The 17,487-nt window shown below is 36.8% G+C and overlaps 1 protein-coding gene across 4 annotated transcripts in view; it reads right to left on the bottom strand.

Moving 5' to 3' along the window:
- The window catches only part of CCAR1 (cell division cycle and apoptosis regulator 1), a 63,568-nt gene that overhangs the window by 34,122 nt on the left and 11,959 nt on the right, over positions 1–17,487 (bottom strand). For 3 of the 4 annotated variants that reach the window (XM_015063359.3, XM_027062152.2, XM_015063358.3), the window contains exons 3-10: positions 13,493–13,665; positions 12,656–12,700; positions 7,996–8,028; positions 5,371–5,564; positions 4,124–4,238; positions 3,816–4,008; positions 885–1,014; positions 483–644 (exon numbers count right to left, since the gene is read on the bottom strand). In XM_015063359.3, the coding sequence (XP_014918845.2) occupies positions 483–644; positions 885–1,014; positions 3,816–4,008; positions 4,124–4,238; positions 5,371–5,564; positions 7,996–8,028; positions 12,656–12,700; positions 13,493–13,665 (1,045 nt within the window). The remainder of the gene's footprint in view (positions 1–482; positions 645–884; positions 1,015–3,815; positions 4,009–4,123; positions 4,239–5,370; positions 5,565–7,995; positions 8,029–12,655; positions 12,701–13,492; positions 13,666–17,487) is intronic. The other variant, XM_027062151.2, reaches the window with a different exon arrangement.

Here is a 17,487-nt window from a genome sequence, read left to right as displayed (position 1 = left end):
CACAGAGAGAGCATGAATGGGGGAGGGTCAGACAGAGAGGGAGACACAGAATCTGAAACAGGCTCCAGGCTCTGAGCTGTCAGCACAGAGCCCACCCGACGTGGGGCTCAAACCCATGGACCGTGAGATCATGACCTGAGCTGAAGTCGGACGCTTAACCGACTGAGCCACCCAGGTGCCCCAAAACTCAGAAATTCTTGGTAACTCACCCACTCACCACCTCTGATTCCAAAGGCTGAAAAATCTATTTATGGATACACACACGTGTGTTATATGTCTATGAGTGTATATGTAGGTCCATTTTGCTATTATGCCAACATTGTCACAGCTAACTTGAAATAACTGGTACACTGCCGTATTACTTTATCAAACACAATGGAGTATGTAAGAAAAATATCTCTGTATATATAACACACTCTAGTAAATTATACAAAATCAGAAACTGGTAATTCAGTGAAACAATTGAGGGGCAAAGAACTTACCAATCTAAAGAAAATTTTGAAAACTGAACTGTGTAACGTGGAACAACACGTCGAACTCTTCGAGGTGATCGTTCTCTCTCTCTTCGAGGAGATCTCTCCCGGGAACGTTTTCTCTGAGGAGATCTTTCTCTGGATCTACGTCTTTCTCTCTCCCTTTCACGACTTGAAACAGAATTTTCTAAAATTACTAATATTTCTGGCATTATTGAAGAGTTCTTCAATAAAATCAATACTTACTACAAGCAAGATTTCAATATACTTTAATAACTTTTAAAAACTATTATAAAACGTGTAAGACAAACTTAGCATTTAACCACTTTTAAATGTACACTTCAGTGGCATTAAGTGCATTCACACTGTGCAACCATCACCACCATCAAACTTATACTTTTAAAAACATACCTTCTATCATCTTTTCTGTTAGGCACTTGATCGCCTCTGTCATTCCTTCCTGAAAATCTGGATGGTGGATCTAATCTCCGTGCTGGTTGTGGCTGTGAAACTATACGGACAGGAGGCTGCAATAAACCAGCTTTAAAAGACACAGAAAAAATATTTTAACTTATATAAAAGCATCACCTAGTTATGTTTTACAAATAGAAAAAGTAAGCTAACATCTTAAGCTTTGTGGCCAAAAAATTGTAGAGATCATTTATTTGTATATACTTTTTACAACAGTTTAAAAATGCAAAAGCTCAGAGACCATATAAAACCAGCCCATGGACCAAATCCAAGGGCTGTAGTTTGAAATTCTTGATCCACAGACAGTAAACCAGAGTGTTGTACAGTAAGATATTCACAGGGTGCTAAAGTATCAGCCAAAGATTACCCAGAGAAAAAGCTCCTTATAGTGGAGAGATCTATGGCCACCACTCGGACCAAGTAATCAAATTTAGCATCAATTAATACAAGAATCTGACATGCGCCTCCTAGTATGATGCAATATGAATTACAAAACATCATGTACGATGTGTTCTTGCCAAAGCCTTCAGATTTAATTCTAGTTCATAGTTTATATGACGGATAGCGGAACAAGGTAAAAATATTGCAAGGAATCCCAGCAAATACAGAATACAACATTCCAAAAGAATCTAGAAGTCAACAAGCCTACTCTCTTCAAAAAGTCAATGTCATAAAGGAAGAAAGGAAAAGTGGGAAACTATTCTAGAATAAAAAAACTAAAGTAACATAACCAAATACAATGGATAAAAGCTGACTGGCTTTTTGTTTTTCACTTTTGTTTAGGAAATAAAAATAACCTTGAAAAACATCTAGGAGACAAATGGGGGGATGTGAATATATTGAGAATATGTAAATATATTCTTAGATATATCTAAGATATAAATATATTCTTAGATATAACAGATTGTAGTTATTAGAAAAATGGTCTTTTTGAGGAAGGGCATGCTTAAGTACATAGGGATGAAATGTCACTGTCTGCTAATTACTTTAAATGATTAAGCAAAAACTATTTGTATATACACATGTAAAACACAAAGTAAAATGTTAAAAATTTTTACAAGGTTGTAAGTATGTAAGTGATCACTATACTGTTCTTTTGACATTTTTGAATGCTTGAAAATTTTCATGGTAAAAACTGGAGGAAAAATTAGCTAACTTATGTTACTTATAATAAGGAATCCTAGTTCCCAATGGACAATTCCCTACCCTTCTGCCAACACATCAACTCCTCTGAAATCCTCATCCTACCACACCACTTTTCACTCTTCTTTTAAGATTTTAAGTAATCTCTATACCCAACATGGGCCTCGAAATCACAACACTAAGATCAAGAGTTGCAAGCTCCTTCAACTGAGCCAGCCAGCTGCCCCTATTTTTCTCTCTTCTATTTTTTCTACCCTACTCATTGCTTCTCTAAGTCATCCACCAAATTCATGGGACTTAGCTGCCTTCATCCCTCCCACAGAGGCCATTCTCTCTTCTTGACACAATGACAAGGAAAAAGTGGTATTCAAGTCCCAACTCACAAATAGAAAACAAAACCTCTTAGGAAAAACATGAAAAGGAAAAAAAAAATATTAGAAATCACATGACTGGGGTGCCTGACTGGCTCAGATGGAAGAGGATCCTGATTCTTGACCTCAGGGTCATGAGTTCAAGGTCCACATCAGGTGTAGAGATTACTTAAAAATAAATAAAATTTTAAAAAATAAGTAATGAAACTTTAAAAATTATTTTTAAAATTAAATAAAAATTAAAAAAAAAAGAGAATTCACAGGACTACTAATCAAATATCTGGAAGAACCAAGAGCTTGGAAATGGTCTCACATTACCTAGTAAGTTTAAGTCACACAAACCCTCAAACCCCGCAATGCCACCTGAAGGTATATGCCCTGGACACATATATGAAGAGAAACCTAGGCACATTCCCCTGAGACACATATGTGAGGACATTTATAACAGAATTTTCCAAAACCAAAAACTAGAAACAATCCAAACGTTTACCAAAGAACAGATAAACTATACAATATTCATACATATAATATTTTCTAATGATAAAAATGAAGAATAACCCACATGGAAAAAAAGTATAAGAAACTGTCACAACATAATATTGAATAAAGTAAGTCTTACACAACAGATTACATAAATGGAATCACACACTATGTAAAATTCAAAAACAAAGCTAAACTGTATTATGCAGACATCCATAGTTTAGAGAGTAAAACTATTAAAAAAGAGTAAACTAACAATTTTAACTTTTTACCCAAGTAGTGATTGCGCAGGTATTCATCTAAGAACTCATTACACTATAATCTCTTTAATAATTCTAAGTGTGTCATAAGTTATAATAAAAGAGAAATTGCCACAATTACACTTTAAGAAAATACCAATTAAGTAGGCTTCTGTTAAGCCAAGGCTATCTTTGTTAACACTGGTTCAGTAAAAAACTGTCTAGAGCTTCAAATAATTAATTTGCAAAGGAAAAATGTAAAACACAGCTCATTTCATGCACTAGAGTTCAACAAAGTACTACCACTAGACAATATATATATATATAATGTTATGTTTATATGACATTTTCTTCCATTACAGATAAAATACCAATGAAGGGATAAGGGATTAATAACTCTAATATTTATGTCAAGTTCACAAAGAGCAGGTCTTCCTATAAAAGCAACAAAATAAAAATACTTCCAAAGAGGTATAAAATACAAGCGGTCTACATAAGATACTTACACTTCCTTTCAAGTATTCTGGAAATCCCTGCCTTTTTTATAATTAAAAGCATATTCTCATTATTATAACAACTAAGAAGCTGTATAAGTTATATATTAGTCTGAAACAGAAAAGATACACTGCATGTAATACCTTTCTGCTGTGGCTGCTGTAATAAAGGCTGTGGCTGAGTCTGCAATAATGGTGTAATAGAAGCTGCTGAAATCTGTGCCTGCAGCAGTGACTGGGGCTGAGGCTGAGCCTGAACACCAAATGTCGTCTGTGGTGCAATTGGCTGAAGTACAGCAGGAGGAGTCTTGAGTAAAGGTTGAGTTTGGGATTGATTCTTAACAAAAATAAAAAAATAAAATAAAAATTTTTTAAATGAAGAAAAAAAACTTCAATTATTAGAAGACTGAATCACCAAGTTTCTGTAATACTTAACTCAGTATTTTATATACCTGGTTTGGTAGCGTCTGAATTCTTTGTGCATTCCATTTAAAAGGCATATTAGGATTATATGTAGCTTCAACCAATACTCTGTCACCCACTTGGGGGGTTTTCCCTTTGACAGCACTGGAAAAAAAATTGTTAAAAATAAATGCAATTAAAAGATTCCTCCAAAAATTATTTACATTTGTAGTATTTTAACTAAAGTAAACTATCTGAAATGGAAGTCTAAAAAGCTCTTAACAAGTCTACTTTTTGTCTGCTACTCCTACACTGATTTGAGTACTGATCATGTTTCACCCTCCCTGTAAAAACACAGGGTTTGAAATGGAAGAAATAATTTCCACCTCATTTTCTCCATTTTCTCCCAATATTGTGTCCTTCCTTCTACAGTACATTCTACCTTTTATAGCCCAAGAGTAAGATTTCCTTTGGGCTGTGGAGAGATAAGAGAAATGAGGTGGAAAATAGGAGACCCATTTTTTTTAATGTCATACAGCAATTACATTTCCCAAAAAAGTACCTCTAAGGCAATTCATTAAGAATATATTTGAGACATCCACGGAAAATCTTATTTCATGCAACCACCATCACACTAAAAAATATTATTTTGAATAGGTTAGTCACTAATCAATCATTCAATTTGATTCGCTAATTTTTCAGTTGAAAATGCTTTTTTAGTATATATTGTCATTAGATATGTCAAATAGAAGATTAATTTTAAAAGGTATAGGACTAATTAAATCTCTAATCCTATTTTAAGTCTGCCCATGAAGAGTTGGAAAATAAACTCACTCCTATAAAACATGTATAAAGAATTCACCATTAACTACTTTGTTCAGTAACCAGAAGATAGCTTCATTCATATTCTCCATCAAAAAAGGCCAGATACAAATATAATAAAAGCTGAATGACTAAAACAAAAACTTAGAACTAAACCACGATCCTCTACCGTAATTAAGCCTTATCAATATACTTCATGCTAAATACAAGAAGGCTGGGGCGCCTGGGTGGTTCAGTAGGCTAAGCATCCAACTCTCGATTTCGCTTCAGGCCATAATCTCACAAAATATGAGTTCAAGTTCTGCAAGGGGCTCTGCCCTGATGGTACAAGAGCCTGCTGGGGATACTCTCTCACTCACCACTCTCTGCTCCTCCCCCACTCACTTGTGTACACAGGCACATACGCACTCTCTCAAAATAAACTTATAAACAAATAAAAAAATACAAGAAGGCATTTGTCAAAACCTAAGTTTACCTAAGCTGAAAGAATACATCTTCATCCACAAATCCGAACGTATCATGTAGTTTTGTAACTACACCTGTAAAAACACGCTGTTTTTGAGGTTGGGTTTGTTGCTGACTGGACCTAGGTGTTGGATATGATACAGTTATCTGTGCTGCAGGCTGAGGAGTAGACAGGCTAAGGCTTGTAGGCAGTGCAACAGCTGGCTATAAAACAAAATCAACATCAAATTAAGCTAATGATTTGAAATACTCTAGAAATTAAAAATGACTACTCAAAACTAAAAATGCTAAAAATAACTTAGTTGAAGTTAGGAAATATACATGTACACCTTGAAGATAAGATAAATATTTTAAAAAATCTACTTCAACATTAAATTCTCTCAAATGAATGTTTTCACAGATCATTCCAAGAAAAGAAGATACCACAGTGAAACAAGTTTTAAAAATACTGCATATTTTAGGGGTGCCTGGCTGGCTCAGCTGGTGGAGTGTGTGACTCTTGGTCTCCGAGTTATAGGTTCAAACACAATACTGGGTGTAGAGATCACTTAAAAAAAAAAACAAAAACAAAAACAAACAACCACTTGCAACTATGTGGATGGAACCAGAGGGTATTATGCTAAGTGAAATTAGAGAAAGACAAATATCATATGACTTCACTCATATGAGGACTTTAAGACACAGAACAGATGAACACAAGGGAAGGGAAGCAAAAACAGGGAAGGGGACAAAACATAAAAGACTCTTAAATATGGAGAACAAACAGGGTTACTGGAGGGGTTGTGGGAGGGGGGATGGGCTAAATGGGTAAGGGGCATTAAGGAATCTACCCCTGAAATCATTGTTGCACTATACGCCAACTTGGATGTAAATTAAAAAACAAACAAAAACCTGTGTATTTTAGTCCCTTCTCACAAATTCAAAAACAATAATGTGATACTCAGGTAAAGTCCTATACAAGTGAAAGACAAATACATATCTCACTTATGTGTAAAATCTTAAAAAACACAAAAAATTAACAGAAACAGAGAACAGATTGGTGATTAACAGAGGTGTGGAGGGAAGGGGAATGGGTGAAAATGGTCAAAAAACACAAACTTCTAGTTATAAGATAAATATAAGGATGTGATGTACAGTATAGTGAATATAATATTGTATTGTATATTTAAAAGTTGCTGAGACAGCTCTTAAAAGTTCTCATCAGAAAAAAATATTTGTAGCTGTGAGGTGATGCATATTAACTAAACTTCTTATGATAATCATTTCACAATATACATAAGTCAAATTACATTGCACACCTTCAACTAATACAGTATCATGTCACTTATCCTTAAATAAAACTGGAACAAAAAGAAAAAAAGTTAACACTTTCATTGTTCTTTCGTGGCACAATCAAGCATGAATAACATATTACTGATTAAAACTTCTCTACATAAATAGGAATAAAATCATTAAAAAGAAACATTCATCTAATTCTTCAAGACAAACCATTTGTTTTATACCTGCCATAAGACGAGTCTCTTAATTTCTACCATTAAAAAAAAAAAAGCAAAGTCCTACATATAGTGAAGGAACTCAACATTTCTCAAATTGTGACCATAAAATTATTTTCCCATGAAAATAATTAACATCCTAAGACACTAATGATTTATGGGTACACAATGGGAAATGCTACTCTAAGAAAAGACAAATTTTTATAGCTTTTCTAATTAGTTTGGAAATTCTACTATTGGAGATTGAAAATACAAGATCAGTGTTAGTTGATTTTGATTCTACAATAACAGAAAGTGAGGTTGACTTCTCAACTCAAGTGCATTTTTTACAAAAATAACAGATTCAAGACTAAAAAAGTATGAAAGGTTATAGAGTAAACCTTCTTCTCCTGTTCCTTCGATACCCAATTCCTTAACCATGGGGAAATGGTCACCAGTTATTATTAGAGGTTGTTTTGTTTTTGCCAGTTGCATAGTATTTCACTCTCAGTGAACCATGGCCCTTGGGCCACATCCAGCCCACAGCTTCTGATTCATGTATAGCTTATAAACCAGGGATGGTTTCTTACACTTTTAAATAATTTCTAAAATGAAAAAAATATGCAACAGGGACTGTAAGTGGTCCACAAACCTAAAGGAGCATTAAAAGTTCAAAACATTTTAATGCTGCTGAAAAATTAAGCTGATAATGTAAACAATACCTTCACCTACTAAGGTCAAGCCAAAAAAAATACATAAAAACTTCCTAAAATTATTAGTTACAAAGGAAATGTAAATGCCAAAATCAGTTTTTTGGTTTTTTTGAACAGCAGGCAAAAGTTTATTAGAGTAAAAGATCAGAAAGGAAGAACAGTAGGACAGCTCTCTTTATAGAGGGGACATTCGAAAGTGAATGCCCCAGAATTAAGTTTAAATAAGACCTCATATTTATTCAAACTAGATCACAGCTGGATCTGTGACCAAAAACCATAAAAGAGAAAACAAAACCATATGCTTTCCAGCTGTATTTAACATATTGTTAAATTATTATGTGAATCCAACCAATATTCATCTTCAAACTCTGGAACACTAGAATACAAATAAAATTGTGGTCTATTCTTCATTCAGATATCCAAAAGAAATTAAAATAATGGCAAACTAACCTGTGTTAAAAGGGTCTGTTGAGGTTGCTGTAACTGAAAATAGAAAAAAGAAAAACAAAAAAAGATCAACTGAAATTGTTTCACAGATGCTTTATATAAGGAAAAATTCCTATTAAGTCGGTACTTCATTTCTAATTAAGAAATACAGTAAAAAATACCAGAAGCCATTAGGTGTAAGGTTTCCTACAACTATTTCTTTTTTTTTTCCTACAACTATTTCTAAGCGTAGATCTGATATATAACTAACTCATTCAGTGGAACAACCTGGCTGCCTCCATGAGCACAGCATGCAACTCTTCATCTCGGGGTTTTAAGTATGAGCCCACACTGGGTGTAGAGATTACTTAAACATAAAATCTTTAGGGGTGCCTGGGTGGCCACTGAGCTTCTGACTTTGGCTCTGGTCATGATCTCGCAGTAGTGGTTTAGAGCCCTACACTGGGCTCTGCACTGACGGCAAGATCTTCTGTCTCCCTCTCTCTGCCCCTCCCCTGCTCTCTGTCTCTCAAAAATAAACATTAAAACAAACAAACAAACAAACTCCTTAACAAAAGGGGTGTCTCGGTGGCTCAGTCAGTTGAGTGTCCAATTGTTGATCTCTGCAGAGGTCAAGATCTCATGGTTCATGAGATCAAGCCCTGCATCAGGCTCTGGGCTGGCCATGTGGAGCCTGCTTGGGATTCTCTCTCATTACACTTCCCCCACTCACTTGCTCTCCTCTCTCTCAAACATTTTTTTTAATCTTAAAAAAAACGAAAACCAACTAATTCGTTCAATAAAGAAATTGATCTTTTATCTTATTTCATAAGAGTAACACCCACAAAAAAACCCCATGAGACCCTAGACAGGAAAATTTCTAGTTCTACCACGTTAATCACTGTGCTACAGAAATGATTAAATATCATCAGTATGCTACCTGTATCAAAAATAACATTGGCTATCTATTTGCATCTGGCTGACTCAGTTAGTAGTGCATGAGACTCTTGATCTCAGGGTCCTGAGCCTTAGCCACATGTTTGGGTGTAGAAATTACTTAAAAAATATATCATTGACTATCTACATGATACATCTGATAAAGGATAAATTCCCCATATATATGAATGACTCACACAGTAACTCACACCAAAAAACAATCTTATTAAAAAATCGGCAGAGGATCCAGACATTTTTTCCAAAGACATACAGATAGATGAAACAACACATGAAAAGATGTTCAACGTCATGCATCATCAAGGAAATGCAAATCAAAGCTACAACGAGCTATCACTTCACACCTGTCAGAATGGCAAATTCAAAAACACATGAAATTAAGTGTTGGCAAGAATGTGGAGGAACTGTCATGTACTGCTGGTGGAATGTGAATTGATACAGCTACTGTGGAAAACAGCATGGAGGTTCCTCATAAAATCAAAAATAGAAATACCATATAATCCAATAATTCCACTATTGGATATTTACCCAAAGAAAACAAAAACACTAATGTGAAAAGATATATGCACCTCTAGGTTTACCACAGCATTATTTATAAGCCAATATATGGAAGCAACCCCCCCCCCACACACACACACAGGAATATTACATAGCCACAAAAAAGGATGAGCTTGTGCCATATCAGACAATACAGATGGACCTAGAGACTATTATGCTAAGTGAAATATGTCAGACTGAGAAAGACAAATACATGATTTCACTCGTAAATGGATTAGAAAAAAATGAACAAAAAAGGAGAATCAGAGCTATAAACACAGAGAACTGATGGCTGCCGGAAAGGAGGAGGTTTGGGCAAAATGAGTGAAGGGAAGAGGGAGATTCAAACTTCTAGTTACGGAATGATTAGGTCACAGGAATGAAAAGGCACAGCCTAAGGGGGAGCTTGGATGGCTAAGTCGGTTAAGACTTCAACTCTTGATTTCAGCTTAGGTCACAATCTCACAGTTTGTGAGAGTGAGTTCCACGTGTGGCTCTGTGCTGACAGGGCAGAGCCTGCTTGGGATTCTCTCTCCCACACTTAAGAGCAAGCAAACATGCACATTCCCTCTCTCTAAAAATAAACATTCATAAAAATAAACATTAAGGGGCGCCTGGATGGCTCAGTTGGTAGGCATCCGACTTTGGCTCAAGTCATGATCTCACGGTTCATGAGTTCAAGCCCTGCATCAGGCTCTACGCTGACAGCTCAGAGCCTGGAGCCTGCTTCGGATTCTGTGTCTCCCTCTCTCTCTGCTCCTCCCCTGCTCACACTCTGTCTCTCAAAAATAAATAACAAAATAAATAAACATTAAAAATTTTTTTAAAAATCTGAATGAAGGTTCAAAAAACTGAAGAAGTTCCTAGTTTATAGTTCTCTTACGTTACATTTTACAATAGTGCTGTACAAGCTTGCGAAGATAGAATATGGGTCGTCAGTCTTTACATCAGACTTCAGTTCCTCCATTTGGAATTCAGAAAGAGGAGGGATCCTGAAGAAATCATATATGGAACATACTTTGACACCTACTGTGTTATAAAATGTATCATCAGATGTGCCTTGAGAATAGTAAATGTAACATTAAAAAAAGTTGCTGGCTATAAAAAAATTTTTTTTTTAAAAAGCATAGCATAAGGAACACAGTCAGTGTTGTTATAATAACAATGTAACAAGACACATGGTAGCCACATTTGCGGTGAATGTAGCATAATGTATAAATTTGTCACATCATTAAGTTGTATACCTGAAATTAATGTAACAAATGTGTGTCAACTATACTCAAAAAGAAAAGCTCAGCCTAATAAAAGAAAATAAAATTAGGGGTGCCTGGGTAGCTCAGTCAGTTGAGAGTCCAACTTCGGCTCACGTCATGCTCTCACGGTTCTTGGATTCAGGCCCACATCGGGTTCTATGCTGACAGATCAGAGCCTGGAGACTGCTTTGGATTCTGTGTCTCCCTCTCCGTCTGTCACTCCCCCACTCACGCTTCATCCATCTCTCTCTCTCAAAAAAAAAAAAAAAAAAAAAAAAATCACACGCTATCTAATTCATATATATCCCCCTAAAATGAGAAGCCTTCTCAGATTTGCCACATGCATGGGGACCATAAGGGACCATACACTCTGACATCGTTTTTTTGGCAATAGTAAAGGATAACACTCATTACCAGAAAATACAAGGAACTGGTGTAAAAAGAAAAAAATTTAAGTTATGGAATAGAAAGTTGACTTAAGCTAGGATAAAAGAATCTATGTGGGGTCCTATTCAAAGCACCCGGCTTACCTGGGATTACCATGTATTAGAGGTTAAATCTACCAAATTATTTTTTCTCTAAGTCAAGAATAAACAATGGCATTTTTTAAGGCAATAGCATTTGAGCCTTTCATTTTCATACGGTTCAACCTAACACATAATCTTTAATGATAAACTTCATAACAGTAATAAAATAAGTCTAAGGATATTTTTGAAAAGCAGGTAGCCAACTCTGACATCAATCTCTTTCCAAATTTTTACAAGTTTACATCAATATTAGGGGGATAGTATAACCTTCAGTGAAAGTGCAATGCTTCTGAAGCCCCAAAGGACTTAGCCAAGAATGAAATTGGGTCATGGATCCACTAGGGACAAGACCTTATGGATAAGAAGCCTCATGTTTATCTAGTGTTTTTGGATCTAAGTTTTTGGTCCTTCTCTCATATCCCCTTTTCCCCTCCTGATTGCTATACTTTCCTGAAGCTATCAACAACACTGAGAAGAAAGAAGACTACCTCTACTCTTAAAAAGCCTTGAGTGGGTGCTTAGGCTAGAACCTATCTAGATTTCAGCAGGGCAAACTCTTTTCTCCTTGACATGCCTCTCCTTGGGTTCATTTTTTCTTAGCTTTTCCTATCATCACAGATATAAGACTCCATAGAACATAATTATAGAACAAGACTAGGGAAAAAGGGCTAAAAAAACTTGCTTTTTCCCTACGTCGGGAGTTTTCAAATTGTCAAAATGTGCTATGAGAGTAGGAATGGGAAAATACAACGGGAGGCTTCTACCCACTTTCAACAGCTCTATTTTAATATTTTATATTTTATATATTGAGTTTCAATACACGATTTCATTAGGTGAAAATAGAGAGGATTCTGTTGCTTTAAAAAAAATAAAGGCTCACGGGGCGCCTGGCTGGCTCAGTTGGTAGAGTGTGCGACTCTTGACCTCAGAATCGTGACTCAAGTCCCATACTGGGTATAGAGCTTACATTAAAAAACCAAAATAATAAAATCAATAAAAATAAAAAATAAAGGCTCAAAGCCAGTGGTCTATCTAGGGCTTAGGTTTCAAATGAGAAAAAGGACCTTTTCATTTTCACATGTGGTCTAATACAGCACAGTAGGGCTAGATGCTCCAGACAGAAGTACTGGGCCACTGACTCAGTAACAGATTCTTTCCAGATTACCCTCTGCATGCTTTCTTAGCAACATGTGACAAAAATGGCTGCTAGTTGAAGATTTCAATTTCCACAGGACACTTCTCCTACCTTCCTCTCCCTGGGAGACATTCCTTTTAACCTACCTCATTTCCCCACCCCAAAAGAATTCAAATCACACATTAATGTAGCTGAAAGGACATAAAATCTGTATAAATTGAATCTGGGACAAATGGCTTTTTAAAAATCAGTTTTTAATATGGAAAATATAAACTAACCTGCTGTTGCACACTATACAAGGCCTGCTGAGGTTGTGAATATTGCTGGAAAAAAATTTTTTTTCAAAGAAAAATATGGATGTTAGTTTTATTCATTCTCAAAAAGTGATATACATATATACAAATACATAAACAAAATTATACTAAATAGAAATTTTCTTGAACAGCTAAACTTGATGAAAAATAAGCAAAAGATATAAGGACTATCCGTTTTAAGAATTTTGACCATGCAAACGCACTGCTCCATGTATCTTAGCATATATAGTAATTTTAATCACCTGAAAAATAAGCATAATAAAACCCCACAATTATTAAGTCTTTAAAAAATGAAAGTACCTACTGTGGCTACACAGAATTAATAGTTTTCTATGTCACATATTAAAAGCCAACAAAGGGGGTGCCTGGGTGGCTCAGTTGGTTGAGTGTCCAACTTTGGCTCAGGTCATGATCTCACAGTCTGTGAGTTCAAGCCCCGCGTCAGGCTCTGTGCTAACAGCTCAGAGCCTGAAGCCTGTTTCGGATTCTGTGTCTCCCTCTCTCTCTGCCCCTCCCTTGCTCATGCTCTGTCTCTGTCTCAAAAATAAATAAAAACACTTAAAAAATAAATAAAAGCCAACAAAGGAGTGCCTGGGTGGCTGAGCCAGTTGAGCATCCAACTCTTGGTTTTGGCTTAGATCGTGATTTTACAACAGCCCCAAGTTGGGCTCTGTACTGACAGCGTGGAGCCTTCTTGGGATTCTCTTTCTCTCTCCTCCTCTCTAACCGCCCCCCCCCCCCACTACTCACGCTCTCTCGCTGAAAATAAATAAATAAACTTAAAAAAATAAAGAGATTCACCTGTTGCAATGCAGCTGCTGCAGCTGCAGCTTGTTGCTGCAGCGCCGCAGTCTGAGTTAACTGATAGTTTGCTGGGGTTTGTGTCGTAAGGCCCGCTGCTGCTAACGCAGTTTGCTGTGTGTAAATGGTAGGAGATGCTCCAAGGAGTGATGGCTGTTGAACACCCAACGCGGCTAAAATGAGATTAAAAAGGAAAGAAAAGAAAAACATTATTTGGATCCTTCCTAGGAATTTTCCATAAGTACTTAGTTATGAATAATGTTGTAATTGCTTAGTAATAACCTAAAGCAGAATTTGAGTAAAGCTTGTTAAACTGAACTGATTCAAGTACCGTCCCAGATCCCAGTGGCTTTGTACTTAATGTTGATGTCATGATTGAAAACATAATTCTATAAAATCAAACTGCACAATGAACACAACCAACCTTACCTAGATCAAAAGTCTAAAGTACTCTTAAGAAGTATTTTCAGGAAAAAATGCAGAAAATAAATTGTATTATTTTACTAATCTAGAATTTACTGTTTTATCTTCAAGAAGATGAAAATCATGTATTATAGGCAGTGCTGCTGCAAGTTATCCACCTATAACTTTCTACTGGACAAAATTTTCATGTATTTCTACTTTGCATTAAAGATTTATAAAACTAGGGGCACCAGGCTGGCTCAGTTGGTAGATGGGATTCTTCGTCTCGGGGTTGTAACCTCGGAGTCCCATGTTGGGTGCACATTACTTAAAAATAACATCTTAAAGGGGCATACCTGGGTGGCTCAGTCGGTTAAGTGTCTGACTCTTCATTCTGGCTAGGGTCGTGATCCAAGGGTCATGGGATTAGGCCACATGTCAGGCTCCATACTGAGCCCAGAGCCTGCTTGGGGTTCCTTCCCTCCCTCCCTCCCACACACACTCTCTCTCTCTCTCTCTCTCCCCCCCCCACTCTGCCCTTCTCCCCAACTCCTGTGCTCTCTTTCAAAACAAAAAACAAAACAAAAAAGATTTAGAAAATACTAAATAACGAGGAAATAATAAACCAGGAAATACACCAAAGCAACACTTTAAAATTGTTGCACTACTTTATGGGACAATGCGACAAAATTAACCACAGCAACTTAAAATTACCACCTGATTAAACCAAATTGGGGAAAGAACTCAGAAGGACAGATTTAGGTATGTAATTGTTTAATGTATGCTTAGAGCTAAGATTTTACTTGAAGCTTTCATGCAATTCCACTGAATGCAAAAAAGCAATTAAACACTGCAATCTAAAAAATAAAATAAAAATTGCATCTAGCACTATCCTTCCCAAAATTGGATCTCCTTGTACAATGACTAGTTCCCCAGGACATTAAAGTCTGAAAGCAAAGAAAAAAGGGTCCAAGGTTTAAAAAGCTAAAGAAACGGGGCACCTGACCGCCTAAGCTGGTAAAGCATGCGACTCTTGATCTCGGGGTCATGAATTCAAGCCCTACAATGGACACAGAGCTTACATTAAGAGAAAAAAAAAAGTTGGGGCACCTGGGTGGCTCACTGGCTCAGGTGATTGAGCAGCTCTTTTTTTTTTTTTTTTAATGTTTTTATTTATTTTTGAGACAGAGAGAGACAGAGTATGAGCAGGGGAGGGGCAGAGAGGGAGACACAGAATCTGAAGCAGGCTCCAGGCTCTGAGCTGTCAGCACAGAACCTGACGTGGGGCTTGAACTCACAGACCGCAAGATCATGACCTGAGCTGAAGTCGGACACTCAACCGACTGAGCCATCCAGGCACCCCGAGCAGCTCTTAAAATATGCTCAGGTCATGATTTCAAGGTCCTGGGATGGAGCCCTGCATCAGGCTATGCACTGACAGCAAGGAGCCTGCTTGGGATTCTGTCTCCCTCTCTCTGCTCCAAACACACTCACATGCACCACCTGCCTTTCAAAATAAATAAATAAACTCTAGGGGCATCTGGGTTGCTCAGTGGGTTGAGCATCCAACCCTTGGTTTCAGCTCAGGGCAGGGTCTCACAGTTCAAGTGACTGAGCCCCATGTCAGTCTCTGCAATGACAGAGCAGAGCCTCCTTGGGATTTTCTCTCTCTCCCTCTCTCTGCCCTTCCTCGCTTGAGTGTGCCTGTGCGCACACACTCTCTCTCAAAATAAATAAACTTTAAGTAAACTTTAAAAAAAGTATATGAAGCAACTTTTTTAAAAAGTATAGGAAACAATGAATTAAGCACATAATTTTACTCAGAACCTTTAATGTGCCAACTAAGCATTAGGAACCTCAAAAGATTGCCATAAAAGTAGTATTTACTCATGGAACACACTTACAAAGCATCTTGCTTGTATCTGAAAATACATATCTGTAAAATATCTGGGAAAAATGCTGCCCTATAACTATTAACACCCTTATACAAAGAATAGTATTTTGCTGTATAGGAAGAGAACAGAGAACATTAATGAACTAAACAAAGCACCTAATCTAGAATATCCCAGAAAATCTTTAGAAGTGTGAGGTCCATTATCAGTCATGTAAAAGTTCAAATTAATTTTACTTAAACCAACGACAAAGCAAAGCAAAAACAAAAATCTCAGAAATTATATTTGTCATTCTTATAAATTAGAAATGACTCCCTGCAAAACATACAGATCGTTAAAAATTTAAAAAGAGGGGGGAAGGAGAACCTAAGGGGGGAAAAAAGTTCTAAATGTCCTAAATCCTTACCACATTAATCTTCTTTCATTTTTAAGTCGTTTTGTCTTTAAGTAAGTGAGATATCACAGATGGGCAGAAAGGAGAAACCAGGCCTAACTACATGAATTTAAATAGAAGTTTAAATAAAAGGGCAACTAGGTGGCTCAGTCAGTTAACCATCAGGCTTCAGCTCAGGTCATGATCTCACAGTTTGTGAGTTCAAGCCCCTCTGTCAGCTCAGAGCCTGAAGCCTGCCTCAGATTTTGTGTCTCCTTCTCTCTCTCTGCTCCTCCCCTGCTTGTGCTCTTTCTCTCTCAAAAATAAGTAAATAGGAGCACCTGGGTGGCTCAGTCAGTTGAGCGTGTGTCTTCGGTTCAGGTCATCATCTCATGGTTCGTGGGTTTGAGTCCCACATTAAACGCTCTGCTGTCAGCTCAGAGCCCACTTCGATCCTCTGTAGCCCTTTCTCTCTGCCCCTCCCTGACTAGAGCACACTCTTACTCTCTCAAAAATAAACATTAAAAATAAATAAGTAAATAAACATTAAAAAAGAAATTTAAATAAAAGTGGAGAATCTCTTAATGCTAGCCCAAGTTCAAAATGAAGTTAACTGCATTGAGAAAAAAAAGGTACTGAAATCTAGGACGTAAGTTCTAATCAGTGGATCCTGTTAACATTTTTTTTTTGATCCTGTTAACCTTTTAAAATTGTATGCAAAATTGCAAACAAGAAAGTCCAAAGCTTTCCTCCATTTTGAAGAGAATTACAGACCCAAAAAAGGTTAAGAACTGCTGTTCTAGGATAACAGAAGCCAGATACTCATTGAACACAAGATAAGGACCATAGCGAAAATTATTAGTGTTTTAAATTCTAAGATTGGCGTGTTACACATTTGACAAAAGTGGCACCAAGGATTCAATTATCATACTCATCTCCTTCACCTACCTGTGGTGTGACCTCAGATCTGCTCTGTTTCATTCTGTTAGTACCAATTTCCAGAACCCTGGATGTTGCCACAGCAGAATGGCGCAAAGCCAGGATCTCAGAAAGTCTGGTTTCTTTTCTTAAAGCTTTTCTAGGTGTTCTGAATCCTGGCAGCATACACAGCAGCCTACCATAAGTAGGTAGGATGACAGACACATCTCTTTTTCACTGTTACCAATCAGTGTGATAAATCAGAAACTACAAAAAAATTAAGGTGACTCCTGAATAATGTGGGGGTTAAAGGTGCTTGACCTCCTCAAACAGTGAAAAATTCACATAAAACTTTTGATTCCCCCCAAACTACTTCCAATAGCCTAGTGGTTTGGGATAAAATATTCCTA

This window comes from Acinonyx jubatus, chromosome D2, assembly GCF_027475565.1.
Source record: "Acinonyx jubatus isolate Ajub_Pintada_27869175 chromosome D2, VMU_Ajub_asm_v1.0, whole genome shotgun sequence".
Classification (NCBI taxonomy): domain Eukaryota; kingdom Metazoa; phylum Chordata; class Mammalia; order Carnivora; family Felidae; genus Acinonyx; species Acinonyx jubatus.
The sequence above is the reverse complement of the archived record's forward strand: the minus strand, read 5'-3'. Positions and strand labels throughout refer to the sequence as shown.